The sequence below is a fragment of the Garra rufa genome, chromosome 21, assembly GCF_049309525.1.
Source record: "Garra rufa chromosome 21, GarRuf1.0, whole genome shotgun sequence".
Classification (NCBI taxonomy): domain Eukaryota; kingdom Metazoa; phylum Chordata; class Actinopteri; order Cypriniformes; family Cyprinidae; genus Garra; species Garra rufa.
This window is the reverse complement of record NC_133381.1, coordinates 41,153,826-41,169,820: the sequence shown is the minus strand read 5'-3', so window position 1 is coordinate 41,169,820 and position 15,995 is coordinate 41,153,826. Positions and strand designations below refer to the sequence as shown.

Genomic DNA, 15,995 nt, shown 5'->3' with positions numbered 1-15,995 from the left:
TGTTTTATCAGCTTAACAATTGGCAATCCATTGAAAAGTCTGTACTTTGAACCCTCATGGCATCATTTTCATTCCTGTCAAAACTAAACGTGGCGCAAGGACAGATTTTGACTAGGGCTTTATTAACAGACATATATGTTAATCTAGCCATTTTCATGCCTGATTTAAAACTCCATATCAATGCTGGGTCAACTAAAACTGCATTTCGATTTCATTTCTATACTGCATTTGTCTATAATTCCTTGTCTGGAGAGCAGTATGTGATGGGAATTTAAAGTGAATTTGTCAGTATAACTAAGGCTATACACAAACATCCAAAACCTGGTAAGAAGTTGTTATTGTACACATCACCATACGCACAAAAAAATGGAAAAATCAATGTGAGTGCGTCGCTCACCATGCCAATGAGGGAGAGAGGTTCACTTCCAAGAGCCACGGTTTGAGGTTGGAATCAATGAGAACGTCGAAACCGTACAGTTCTGCGAATTCAGACACACGCACACAGAGTGAGACGGGTGAATGGAAGGACACACACCATACAGAGACAGCCAGCACTAATGAGGGCCGTCTGTGAATGTAAATGAACAGATTAAAGCAGTAATGGAAGAAGAAAAGGCCACAAACACAGAGATTTTAGAGAGTGACAACCTCCTCAAAATACTGAAGTAAATATGGATAACTATGGATATTGTGATCTGTAGCATGACACATACATTACGTACACATTATATATTAAATCAGGACATATACATTATCTGTCACCACATTAGCAACTACGCAGATTTGTGGTGGCCAATACCTGATTAGTTGTGACTTCTGTAAATAAATGAGTTCTGTAGACACAACTCTAAACACCCAGAAAAGGATAGATTTTTACAGTCATATTTAACTCTATTGTAGGTCTGTGATTTAAGAAGCAGATGAAGTTGAATATTACTGTCAATACTAGGAAGTAGCACACAATCATACCATTCTGAGAGACACATCTGTTTTATGATTTATTAAAAAGGACATTTCTACATTAATTATTAGTTCCGTTCCAAACCTCTGTGAGCTGTGTTCTTGTCTACAGTCTACATGAGCATCCTTAACTCAAACATAACACAAATAAGTGATTTATAACACTATGTGACACATATATAGTGTACTTGACTTGTTTTCAATACAAAATAAAAACACACAGAACAGGCAAAAAGAAGATAAGAGTTTAACTTAAATCATTTTCATCAATAGGGGAATTTAAATGTATCTGTAATTTGGCAATTAGCATTTGTTCTTGGGAAAAGAAAAGCCCCCCATTTAAAAAGACATGATTCAAATAGAATAGCTACTGTTACAAAGTACAAGCAGTATAGGGACCTGCTTGATCAGTTACCAAAAGAATGTCAAAATTATTCAGGAAAATAAGATCCTTCAGAAAATACCTCCAGGTCCTTCAGATTTTTTAGGTTTTTTAACATATTTTGCATATTTTAAACCTTTCCAGCACTGATTATATGATTTTGAGATGCCTCTTGACACACTGAGGACAATAGAGGGACTCAAACACAACTATTAAAAAAGGTTCAAACATTCACTGATGCTCCAGCTGGAAACAAAATGCATTAAGAGCTGGGAGTGAAAACATGTGAACAGGATCGAGATGTCCAAATTTTTCCAAATTTTTAACAGAGGATACTTGCATGTTTCCCAAAAGACAAATTAAGTACAATTTAATTTGATCTTCAAATTCTTAATGCATTGTGTTTCCTTCTGAAGCATTGGTGAATGTTTAAACCTTCTGTAAAAGCTGCATATAAGTCCCTCAGTTGTCCTCAGTGTGAAAAGATGGATCTCAAAATCAGTCACTACTGCAAAAGATGCTGGAAAACTGAGGAATCTGCAAGACCTGGAGGATTTTTTCTGAAGAACAGTGCTCAGTGTAACTGTTCAGAACAAACAAGGGACTTATAAACAACAATCACAAAACAAAAAAACAGTCGTAAATCAACCAGGTAACCACACAGAGTATTAAGAACCGATGGTTCCCAAACTTTTAAACGAGGTTATTTTAATAATTTCAGCTATTTTTTTGACTTGTGGACTATATGTAAACATCTTGGATGTAAAATATCTTACTCAGGACAGTACTAATAAAAAAAATAACATGCATTTTGTATGATCTCTCCTATTTTGTTAAAATTATTCACATTTTCATAGATTCTGCAAGGGGTTGCCAAGGTTTCGCAAACCACTGTATATCTGAGCTATACAAAACAGCTGGCTTTGCTGCCTAATATTGCAAACTGGTGTGTCTTCGGAGTTATTTTATTGTATTGTCTTAATTATAAACACACTGGTATTTTACAGTTTTCTGCACGTTGGTATTCTTCTAGTTATTTCCATACCATTGCTAATGAAGCATAAATCTCACACATTCACAGAAAAGAGCTTACTTTCGCGTTGAAAAATAAGGTAGATACTGTGCAATGACAATCTTATTTAACTAGTGTCTACACTTTGTTGGTTATAATGAATGGATTTACAAAAGGAATAAATGAAAAAAATAGTGTTCAACATGTTCTAAATAGAAACGTTTGATATTCACATAAACACAGAGACGTTTGAAAGCAACGCCTACCAGCTGTCATGAAATGAAAAAGTGGAGTGAAATTGGCTCAATGTCTTTATGAGTAATACTTTGAACATTTTCATAATATACACAATATTCCCTAAATTTATAGTGTCTCACATATATCACAACAATGCTGCTATTATTCAGTGCATTGCCCAGCCCATGAAGACAGCATAATCTTGCTTTCTGCCTTTTGAAACAGCCTTCTATTGGAAACATGTCTGATATGTTGCCTACGTAGGCAATTCACTGTGTTTTGGAACAGAGCCTGAATGTGGCTCTTAATGCCCTCCGGTATAAAGCAGGTCTTTATCAAACGCTTTCCTGCGGTCATTCTACGCTCACCTATCACCTTCAAACACTGACACAAGAGAGAGAGTGTCTGAATGTTTCTGCTGTGTGCTTGTGCTCTTGTGTAAACAGAGCTGTTTTAGAGAGTGAGGCCATGCTGTGCTGACATCAGGAGCTATACTCACTATAGTCCGCCTTTATACTGCATTTCATGGCATCACTGATCTGGCTCCAAAAGGAAACAGCAATTGATCCTACTACTTCACTTCATCTGTATCCAATTACAGCATATCTTTATTTTGCCCCACACTATTTGTACTGTTTTTCTGTGAACTATCCGTTAAAGAGCTGAGGAGTTATTTAAGGTTTAAAAAAAACAACCACAGATTCATAAGCATTTGCTCTAGTTTTTTTTTTTTTTTCACCACTGATCCTGTGCAATTATTTAAGACAGATCCCAGATCAGATTATGTCATGTATGAATATTTCATGAACCTGTTATGCATGGTATACTACAATCCGTTTTTTTTTTTTTTTTTTTTTTTTTGTAAACAGGTAGAGTTTCAAAGTAAGGGCATCTGTACTTGGTTATGCAATCGCTGAAGATGTCACTCATTCACCACATAAGATTTTACCTATTTTTAAATAAAATGTGACAATGACTGTAATTTAATGCAATCAAACTTTATACTGCTTATAGACTGTAGAACATTTATATATAAAATACAATAGTTGATTTAACATTAAAATTTAAATGCTAACCTTAAAATGCATGTTTTTTATGTATACTTCTCACTTAGTTAATATAATAATTTATTATGAGTTAATAATAACACGAATATTGGAAACAATTTACAATTCTCACTATTAACTAGTTTATTGTTGTTATTATTATAATCAGCAATAAATATTGTCTGTTTATTATTACATAAACATATATTGTTTTATTCTGTGAGACTAAATCCTTAAACCTACCCAATTCTTAAACTTTACAACTACAATACTAAATATTGATAAGCAGTAATTGGTATATTGAGGCAAAGTCATAATTAATATTCAGTTAATAGTGAGAATTGGACTCTAATCTGAAGTGTGATCAGAATGATTTATGTAGGTATCTATTATTTATTTAAAAGAATTAAAAGAACCATTTCAACTCTATCCTTGTATCATTAACTTGTCGAGATTGATATAGGATTTAGAAAGTAATTAGTAATTAAATACTTTGGAGAGAGTAATTTGTACAGTAATCTAATTACACAGTTGAAGATGTAATTAGTAACTAGTAATTAATAACTGATCATTTCTTAGAGTAACTTAACCTAACATTGGGCACAACCACTGTCAGACAAGCTTCAAGTCAACTGTGTTTTCTAAATCAGCAGCAAATATTAAGTTAGCAATGCTGACTCGCCATTGTAAGCAATACAGTGACACACCTTCAGAAATGCACCTTTCATACAGATTACATATCCTTAGAGAATTTAATTTAGATTTAAATTGGTTCTTTTAAAAAGTAGATGTTTCAAGTTTTCTTTAGATATATTTCTCATGTCTGTGACGCAAGTAGACAATACGCTGGTTTTGTGACACGCTTCAGTTCATAGAGACAGAAATGGCAGAAATAGCATCGAGTTTCAATTATTTATTTTACAAAAGCACAACATTCTGTTGATATTGTAAGTGCACACATAAAAGTAATATGCCAATAACTTCCACACACAAACACTTTAATCTAGAGTAACAGCAGTGATCGGCCATGTAAAGTTGCTACTACTTGCATGTTTCACTTTTAAACGATAAGCCATATTTGAGGTTGATTGATTTGGGTTTTTGGCCTGATATACTGTAATTACCTCTAAGACCGGCCGTTATTAAGAATCTTCTAGTCGACTAACATCTAGTTGACTAATAAAGGACAAAACTTTACCGATATTGACTCACCCGTTTGTCAAGATGTTTATGTCTTTTTTCTTCAGTCGTAAAGAAATTGTGTTTCTTGATGTAAACATTTCAGGAATGTTTCCATATAGTGGACTTCTATGGTGCCTGCGAGTTTGAACTTCCGAAATGCAGTTTAAATGCAGCTTCAAAAGGCTCTAAACGATCCCAGTCGAGGAACAAAGGTCTTATCTATCAGTTATTTTCTAAAAAAAAAAAAAAAATTTTTTTTTTTTTTAAAGTACAATTTATATACTTTTTAACCTCAAATCCTTATCTTGTCTAGCTCTGCATCAACTCTGTGTATTCCAGTCCAAGACAGTTAGGGTATGTCGAAACATCTCATTTTCTCCTCCAACTTCAAAATCATCCTACATCACTGTTTTACCTTTTTTTAAGCTGGAGGAGAAAATGAGATGGGAGAGTTGACGCAGAGCTAGACAAGATGAGCATTTGAAGTTAAAAAGTATATAAATTGTACTTTTATTTTTTAGAATTGTTTCGCTAGATAAGACCCTTCTTCCTCGGCTGGGATCGTTTAGAGCCCTTTGAAGCCGCATATAAACTTCATTTTGGAAGTTCAAACTCACAGGCACCATAGAAATCCACTGGATTTGGACATTCCAAAAATGTTTTCCACAAGAAACATAATTTCTTTACGACCGAAGAAAGAAAAACATGAACATCTTGGATGACAAGGGGATGCGTAAATTATATTTTTTTATTAACTTACATTTTTGTTCTAGAAGTGATCTTCTCCTTTAAGGGGCAGCCCTAATTGAAATATTCGTAATCATTTTAGTTTAATTATGCGAGGGCATTTTTTTGCCCCTGTATCTTGAATTTGGGGTGCATTTTGTTCACTTTTTTTAGTGGCCCCAAGCACCGATTAAATTTTGCCCCTGCCGACGAGCCCCACTAATAAATCCAGCAACTGTCTGTGCACGCAGCAAAAGTGCTTGAACAGAGCTACAAAAAAGTACATCTTTCTTTAATCAGCTCTAAACACACAACACTAGCTGAAAGACGGGGCGAGTGGTCCATGCTAATTACTCAAGATGTGCAAAAGCACCCTTTTGCATCACGAACACACATACAAACACAAACAGCACGCTCCGTACGCATTTACACTGCGCTTCACACAGCGAGGAGCCAACAGCCCATGTGCAACGCATTTTCCCCCAATTAGGAGCAGACACCGGTCCTGCCCACACCTCAGCCCTCACAGGCCGCCTCGCTCTCTCCGTCTCTCTGCTCTCGGCTTTTGTGGCTCTTTAATGTGTGCTGGGAGGGCCCATTAACATCACCGCAAAATATTCGCTGTGAGGAGAATAAATAAGCACCAACAAGGGAAGATCAAAGCCGGGCGTTATTATGAGACGTTGGGCTCTGGAATCGAAAAAACAAGCCCAAACCAAACTCACCACAACAACAATAACAAGGCCGTAACGTATCATCTCACTGGGTGTCTCCTGCATCTGCTGTGTCACTTGACAGTGTTGCATCACTGCAGAAATGAATCGTATTCCTGCTGGTTTTGGGTGTCTTTTCATAAACAATATAACAGAGGGTGGAGCGGCTCGCACAAACTCACTGATGAAATATAACTTCACTCCTAAGCTCAAGTTAGAAACAGTTTACCCATAATCACAACACAGCAGAGAACCGCATATCACTTCAGCTATGAAAACTGGGAGACGTTTACCTTTTTTTAGTGTTTTATCTTAGCTAATGTTTTAACATTAAAGGAACAGTTCACCCAAAAATATGAAAATCACAAATCTAAAGGGAAAAAGTCATCAGTAATGCATGTGAGTTTTTTTCTTATCTTCCGAGCTTGTTGCAATCCAATATATGATTGACTTATCCTTGAAGAATAGGTAATATCCTGCTGTGTTTGACCACAACAGTGTGAAACCATCTATGTGTGCACACCTTAAAATGCCACCTACTTCGGCAGCTTACTTCGTTTTGGAACAAATTCTTTGAAAGCAAATATCTTGGTCATTACTGTAATTGCAGGGAAAAAATCAGTGGTTCTGTGGTCACATGGATAAATTCAAAATAAAAAAATTCAGGTTTCAAAATTCAAGGAAAACAGCAGAATATGGTTATGAACTGACAGGGTTCCAATAATACAGGAAGCAAACGATTTTCTAGACGTCCACTTCGGCTAATGGTTCTTGAGTATTTTTATTTTTCTCTTGATGCAGACAAAGCACCACATTAAAATACTCTGATAGTGACTTATTCATCACCACTCCAGCAGTTAACACTCATAATGCAAAAAAAAAGAAGAAATAAATAAAAAACAGCAGGATAACTATGAGTTTCATCAATCTTGACCAAAACTGGCTAAGATCATCTTCAGACCGAGCCTTACAAATAAACACGTCAAAAGAAATGCTTCCGTGGGAGTTTCTGGTGAAGTAATATGCTTCAAGTCTTCATTTCAATAAAGGTTTTAAATGATGTAATGATTTAAAAGAGCACTCTGTGTAGGTTTCATTGGCTCATACTTGTTTTCACACATGAAAACAATAAACTACTCAGCTGAAAAGCTGTTTTGCCTAATCCATCTAAGACCAGCAGGGTCAGCAGAGACCAGGCTTTGAATTTCTTTCTTTGAATGTTCTTCAAGTCTTTATTTATTAGAAACTGAGCCTCATGACAACACAAATCTATACAGCTCTACAAAGCATGTGCCACTAATGTGAAACCACTGCTTACAGCTCTATTTTAAAATGATGTTTGTTTAAACTCTGAAACGATGTCACATTCGTAATAAACCAGTGTTTTGGCTCAGCTAACTGAGAATAAAAACGAACATCTCTTCATCGGCAATGCACGCTGTTAATCAATCACAGAAACGGGGTGATGATGAGCAGAACAGGCCGCAAACTCCTTCAAACAGCGACCGGACTACATTAACAGGCATCCAAACTTCAAATGCAGTGTTTCACATTACAAATCATGTCTAGTTCTTCACACTAAATTGAAATCATACCACACTAACTCAAGTACTGTCTTGTAAAAGAAATAAACAAGCAAGCAATAAACAGAGTGCCTTCAGTAGTCGCTTTCACACATTCAGACTAACTTCCTTTAAAAAACAGCAGTACATTTCTGTAAATAGTAATGGCATCCTCACATTATAAGCAATTGGAAAATCCTGGAATTCTTACCATGCATATTAAAGCGTGTGAATGCCATTATAATTTGCTTTAACCATTCTAGACTTTAAAATATGAAATTTAAAAGTGACAACTTTTGTACTTTTTTATATTTTTCTGAAAGCCATCAAAGGAAGACAAAAGAAATCTATGTTATGAAATTTGTCTCAGACCACAAAACTGCTGAGCAAGCGCTCAAATAAAGAAGCATTCAACTGCACTTAAAGACATGAACGGCCATTACACCAATCACACACGCAGCCTAACACACACAAAGAGGCTCATTTATTCACTAGTGAGGGACTGTTTCTGCTTTCCGTGTCAGAGGTGAAGAGGGACCAATGGAGCATCATGTTACAGGAGTTCATTTGAACAGCAGCTGAACAAAGACAAACCCGCTGCTACTTCACATGCTAACAATGAGGAGCGTATTAAAGAGGGAATCAGCCGTGTGGCTCTGATCCAGATGAGATGTAAACCGGGAAAACAATGGGGCTGTTCTCCGGGAGCCAATGCTAAAGAGCTTTTTCAACACTTTCTCATTTATTAGCCTTTGCATCACTTTCTGCTTCTGCTTCCTTGTGCGATTGCTTCAATTATTGGTATGACATGAGATTTCTCATTGGGATGAAGACAGTAAGGATGGTGGGGTGTAAACATGAGGGGAAAAAATTTATAAATCATATAGTTATGAACCAAAATTTCGGCAACTGAACATCGACCGCAACAGTTTTGGAGGACCAAAATCACTGACAAAATTACATTTCATTAGCTTTTCTCTGATGAGATACATTTTGATTATGTCCATCAAAAGATGCTGGATTTACCTTAAGTGTAATGTACACACACTGTAAAAAATGACTGTGAATTTAACGGTAAAAAACTGTAAAAATGCTATGGTAAAAACCTGTGAAATGGTTAACGGTAAGTTCCCCTTCTATATACGGTGAAAAACTGAGCATGTAATTTTACGGGAGTATACTGTTTTTGGAAATGGAAAAGAACGTAAAATTTACAGTGAATAACCATAAATTGACATTCCCAGAATTCCCTGTTTTACTTTTTTTTTTTTGATGTTTTTTTGTTGAAATTACTTTTTCTTAGTTTTTTCTTGGCAGTTTTGTACATTAGGGTTGTATGTTACATCTAATGTTGTTAAATTAATGTTTTTTGCATTATTTCAGTTTTATGTGTGTTACCATGATGGTGTTTAATGTTTGTGTGAATGACACTGTGTACCTATGGGCTTTGGTTCATTATGTGATGTTATCATCACCACCTGCTTTTGGTGGTTATCAGTGTATTGCAAAGGTACAATACAGATTTTAGTTCTTCAAAAAGTTGGTACATTACCGTTATATCAGTGAAATTATGGTATTTACCTGTAAATTTAAGTGAAAACTGTAAAATGTAAAACATTGCTACCCTATTTTTTACGGTAAAATTCTGGCAACCACAGCTGCCGGTTTTTTACTGTAAATTTTACGGCTTTTTTTTTTTTACAGTGCACTGCAAATAAATGCTTTTCTTACTTATATTTTCTGTCTTGTTTCCAGCCAAAATGTCTAAAACTTCTTAAAACAAGAAGGATTTTCTAGACGAGTAAAAATTATTTTCTTGTTTTCAGAAAAAAACAAGTCAAAATTAAGTACATTTTTGCAATTAAGTGCATAAGTGCATTTTTGCTTGAAACAAGCAAAGTAATGGGGTAGGAAAAATAATCTTGTTTTCAGTTTGAAATGAGATTTTTTGCTTACCCCATTGGCAGATTATTTTTCTTGTTCTAAGCAAAAACTCACTTAATTTTGACTTGTTTTTTTCTGAAAACAAGAAAATATTTTTTACCCTTCTTGAAAATCCTTCTTGATTTAAGAATTTTTTATATTTTGGCTGGAAACAAGACAAAAAAAAATCTAAGAAAAGCATGTTTTTGCAGTGCAATTGGAACATTGCATAAAACATGCGAATAAAGCACTCCTGTGTTCAGGAGAATTAAATCGTCACTTCTTGGGAAGCTGACGCAAAGTATTAATAATAAAAAATTAAAGTTGCTCCAACATGGGAAGCCTGTGGCTCTTACAGCCGCTATAATATAATATGCGGGTCATACTTTCACTTTTGATTTGTGATCGCCGAGCTCTGTGTAACATTATACTACAGCGGCAGTACTTACCACATATTTTACAAGTTTAGATGCTTGTTAGTGATGCTCAGGATCTGTAAATCATTCGCAATGTTAACCGTGTACCTTTAGTGTCTCGCCTTATTTGTTTTCCTTGCCTTTCTGAGTACAGACACCAACCCATCCCTGCACTTAACATCCCCTGCACACCCTGGAACATAACATTTATTCCTGTGATCTGCCATTTGTTTGTTTCTCACAATAGCCTACCTGCAGAACTTCTGATGATTGGGCGATGCAAATGTTGGGGGCGTAACTATTGATGATCCCAAGACTATTACGTCATAGTCGCTGTTATTTTGCCTATTAATAGTATGCCTATTTTTCATATAAGAAAAAGGATTTATATAAGAAGGAGGAAACGATGGTGTTTGAGACTCACGGTATGTCATGTCCATGTGCTGAACTGTTATTATTTAGCTATGCCAAGGTAAATACAGTTTTCCATTCTATGGCACCTTTAAGACATTTTAAGACTTTTTAAGGATCCACGGACACCCTGTTAAAATGGCCTTCCAGAAGCAGGACTGGACACCCCAGGTGTACAGATTGATTTTATTGTATTAAACAGGGCCTGTGTGTTCACGGTACGGGTGCTTTATCCGTATCGCACTGTATCCATCACATTCCACTGATGCACCTGCATGGGCGGCTCATATTTAGTCATGTGACGCAGTGAAGTGAACCTGGCCTGCCCTGCCTGCTTCCAGTATCCCATCATTCGCCGTGAGATGAGGGCATAGACCGGGTACAGGGTAAAGATATCTTTTTCATGCAGGTGATTGTCCGATAACAGAGCAGTCTACAGAGACTGTGTTATCACAGCCTAAACAAGCAACACCTCCTGAGGAAATATTACGTCTACAAACACATCTAGTGACAGACTACTAGAGCGGAGAACGAGAAGGATGAAAAATCATGTTAAACATGTTTGAATCTACACAGGCCCCAGCATAGACAACATTTCACAGTGTCTGGAAATACATTTATCTTCAAAACAGACATGTATTTTCATTATTCTCTCATCATTTTATGTTAAACAGAAGATCAAACAGACATGCTTGACGTTCCAGAACCAGTGTGCTTTGTTCTCTGGCATGAAACGAACATGTCTGAGCTTACATTTACCATTTTTGATATACTCTATATGTGTGCATTAATCAATGTTTAAATGTGGAAAAAAGTCTAAATTATCTGTTCATCATAAAAAGCAATCATTATAATTATTAGATTTTAGTAATCAAGAACATATCTGTGCAAACAGCTTTACCAAATGGAACTGCAAAAACAACAATCACTAAGGTTTTCTGAACATTAGAGCCTGTCTGTCATTGTTCAAACTGAACAAAATGGAAAAAAAGATAAACACAACGTAAAATAAGCAACATGCAGGGTTGGGGGTAACGCATTACAAGTAACACGAGTTACGTAATAATATTACTTTTTCCAAGTAACTACTAAAGTAACACATTACTTTTTAATTGACATGAAAATATCTGAGTTACTTTTTCAAATAAGTAATGCCAGTAACTTCCCCCCACATTTATCAATTAAAAGCTCTCATGTTGAGAGATATTGTGAGCAAGATGTTACTTTAGTTCTAGAATAAATGTGAACATGCATTAATTCATCTCACTCACTAAAAAAACAGATACAGTGTTCTTCAAAATAAACAAAAACAGTGAAATTCAATGCAAACCTGCTAAAATAAAATATGTTAAATAATACAAATATCCTTTATGTAATAAATCCCATTTTATCAACTAATGTCTTTGCTGCCGACCTTTGTTGATCCAATTCATCCATACTAATAAGCATAAATGACTCAAGATAATCTAACATTTGTTTTCCTTTTTTTACTGCTGAGGAGTTTACTTTTTCTTCTGCGGTCTACTGTACAGACGTCAATTTACTTTTCTCTAAGCCTGAGGCTTTTGCTGTGAAAAGGCTTTTACATTTGACAAAAATAGAACTTTTTATATTAAAAACAAACAAGCAAGCCCTGCCAAGATTTAAAAAATAACACAAAAGTAATGTAACGCATTACTTTCCATAAAAAGTAACTAAGTAACGTAATTAGTAACTTTTTTTAGGAAGTAACTCAATATTGTAATGCACAACTTTTAAAAGTAACTTCCCCAACACTGGTCACATGGACTATTTTATTGATGTACTTGCTACACTTCTAGGCCTTGAACGTGGTAGTTTGTGGTATCGTGGTAGTACCCTTTCTGTCTATGCAGGGTCAGAAAAGCTCTCGGATTTAATAAAAAAATATCTTAATTTGTGTTTTCTTACGGGTTTGAGGTTAATTAATTGAGGTTACAATGTGAGGTTAAGTAATTAATGGCAGAATTTTAATTTTAGGGTGAACTATCCCTATAAGCAAAAAAAAAAAAAAAAAAAAAAAATTCTTCACATCTCATATTATTTCCATCACTATTTTGCAGGGAAATGCAAAGCTTTCTCAAGAGGATGCAAAAACTTGCAAGCAAACAGGATCAGAAAGCTGTCGTATTTCATCAAAAATATCTCAATTTGTGTCTTAACTACTCGCACTGTGTACGCCCGGCCTTACGGGTTTGGAACAACATGAGAGTGAGTAATTCATGACAGAATTTTCGTTTTTGTGTAAACTATCCCTTTACCTTGCCCACATTTTTAAAGCATCTCTTTGTTGAAATGGTATCGTGAACACTGAACAAGTCACTGCAGGGGTTGTTTCTGTTTAAAGGTCCAAACCATAAAAATGTTCAAAATATTTTGCTCAATACGAACAAAAAACATAAACCATGCATTATTTTGCAATTCAGCAAAGAAGTTTCTCTCTTGGCAACTGTTCGTTTTGGATCGGGATTCAACATTTTGACAGAAGTAAAATTCTTGCTTTGTTACTTCACATGACACACATTTGTGTTCAGCTTTGGGATGGGGATTTGGCACACGATGAGAACTATAGACCCATAAACATGTCTAATTCATTTTTTATTTTTTTTTACCCCCAAATCCAAATTCAATAAACTAATATGCAAATTGACTAACATAAATCAGAGCAATGATGAAGTGGATATGTCAATGATTACTCTGGAGGATAAAGTGTTTGAGCTCATGCAGGTAGTTAACACCCCATAACAGCTCAGAATGAGAAACAGTTGGATTGTGAACGGGCATCTCTGCAGTTCAGCTCTGGCAGCAGATATTGTTCTGTTTTCACCTCCATAAACAGTCTATCATACAGTAAAGCCTGCATTCTTCTGGTTAACCACACTGCAGAGACTGGTACGAAATGCAACACAGAGAGATGTTTAGGGATGATCAATATATCAGTGACCATGTTGATTTAGTTGGTCATTTCAGAGCTCATTTTTGCTTATTCAACCAGCATGCTTTTTTTACTGTTTCCAAAGTGCCAAGCAGTTTATCTTTACTATACAGTAATGTTTTGATGCCTACACCTGTTTTTTTCAACATGAAAAACACAGATCTATAGCGTCATATCTCATGCATGTGATTTGTCTTACCAAAGCAGTTGCAGCGATTAGGGACAAACATCTTGCAGGCTGTGGCGATGTGGATCTCAGCGCTCAGAACAGCTTTAATGATCAGATCTTCGATCTGGCCCATGAGCACTGACAAACACAGGGAAACAATACAATCAATGGATTATTCTAGCTTAATAAACGTTCATTTATTCATTTGAATATATTCATTTTGTACAGCAATCATGTTTTTATCATGCAACACACAACCACTTGCACAAGTATTGGAATATATATTCTTTTCATCACTAGTTTTGGAAGCAACCTCAAAATGTTTTGCACTCAAACGCAAAGTTTCACAATGCAAAACTTTATAATAGAACACACAAGTGAACGCAAAGCGTTTGTGAATGAATGCATAAGGATTGAAATGTCATTTTTCCTCCCATGTCATATTATCTTCATCACTAGTTTTTAATTTCTCACATTTTTTGTAAGAATGGAACTATTTTGAGAGCAAACACAATGTTTCTTAGGGGAAAACAAAGGAAAAAGATTTGTAAGCAAACATCAAATTCTGCAAGAGAATGTGACGTTTCCAGGTGGAACACAACATTTTTGAGAGAGAAAAACTTTTGTGAACGAACACACAAAGAGATAGTTCACCCAAAAATATAAATTCTGTTATTAACTACTCACCCCCACACCGTTCCAAACCTGTAAGACCTTTGTTTATCTTTGGGACACAAATTAAGATATTTTTTGATGAAATCCGACAGCTTTCTGACCCTGCACAGACAGTTAAGCAACTGACACATTCAAGGCCACAAAATGTAGTAAGGACATCAATAAAATAGTCCATGTGACATCAGTGGTTCAACCATAATGTTTCGAAGCTTAAGGGTGCCATAGAATGCATTGATACAATATTTGAAATTGTTCTCTGATATCTACATAGAAGGTATATGGCATAGGAAAGGGCGAAAATTCTCCAGAAACGGTTTTACAGCTCCATTTACAACCCTAGGATTTGTCCTTAGAATGAAATGCTCTGTTATTGCCTTATTTGGAAGGTCCGTGAATATTAATGAGCTCTGCTCTGATTGGCTGTTTCACAGAGCTGCTCATCTCAATAGCTCGCACATGGAGAAAATATATTTAATTACGGAGCTCTAGCCGCTTTTAATATGCTGTTTGTTGAATCTGCCGTTTTAAATCCCCGACATTTTACTCTCACTATCGTGATCGCATGTGCTCTGTGTAATGTTATACTGCAGCGACACAAGTACCTACTTACCACACAAGTTTAGATGCTTGTTAGTGATTCTCTAGATCTGTAAATCATTGGACATCATCAGCGCAGTCATCTCTCTGTTTATGTGGTAAGTGAAATCTTATGTACTGCAATGTAACAGGCTACCGCTAGCATTAAGCTAACCATGTCCCTTAGTGGCTGCCTCATTTTACTGATGTACTGAAGTTAATGATGATTGGGCGATGCAAATGTTGAGGGGCGTAACTATTAACGATTGCGTAATAGTCTGTGTTATGTTGGAATTTACCTATTTTTAAGTGTTCTTTTGCAAACACCAGATTTATATAAGAAGGAGGGAACGATGGTGTTTGAGACTCATGGTATGTCATGTCCATGTACTGAGCTGTTATTATTTAACTATGCCAAGGTAAACACAGTTTCCATTCTATGGCACCTTTAAGAAAACAAAAATAACGACATTAGGGATGTAACGATATTTCGTGGTACGATATTTCGCGATGCAAAAATGTTACGATATGTATCGTAGAGTGATGACGATACATTTACGATATGACGACAATCTAATCCTATTGGTTGAGCTGCCGACGTCTCCTACTCTGCAACAGCGCTGCTTGTGCTTTCATTGCAGAATCAGATGCAGAAATCATTTGAACTGAATATTAGTAGAGCAACATGAGTTCGGCTGAAACTTAAATTAAAGATAACCTGTCTTCACGTCCGACAGCATTTTGGTTTCACAGTCATGCGACAGTACGACGGTAGAAAAAAAATTACAGACAAAACATTATTACAGTCACGGTGCATGTTATTATCACGGAGTGGGAAATGAAAAGTTCCGTGCTTCAGACTCACCCGCTTTTCGAGTCACACATTGGAACAAACATCTTGAAGCTTTTATGGCTCTTAGCCACAGGAACCTCCGAAGATGTATTGTAATCCTTTTATAAGCAGCAGCCACGATTTAAGCAGTTACCGCACAGATAACTATTTACAACCAAAAGCACATTTCACTGAGCGCATGTCGGAGTGTTGAAAACAT

The 15,995-nt window shown here is 35.9% G+C and overlaps 1 protein-coding gene across 2 annotated transcripts in view; it reads right to left on the bottom strand.

Annotated features, from left to right (window-relative positions):
- Positions 1-15,995, bottom strand: part of ttll5 (tubulin tyrosine ligase-like family, member 5) — a 131,025-nt gene that overhangs the window by 91,968 nt on the left and 23,062 nt on the right. For both annotated transcript variants that reach the window (XM_073827600.1, XM_073827601.1), the window contains exons 12-13: positions 13,723-13,830; positions 398-479 (exon numbers count right to left, since the gene is read on the bottom strand). In XM_073827600.1, coding sequence (XP_073683701.1) covers positions 398-479; positions 13,723-13,830 — 190 coding nt within the window. The remainder of the gene's footprint in view (positions 1-397; positions 480-13,722; positions 13,831-15,995) is intronic.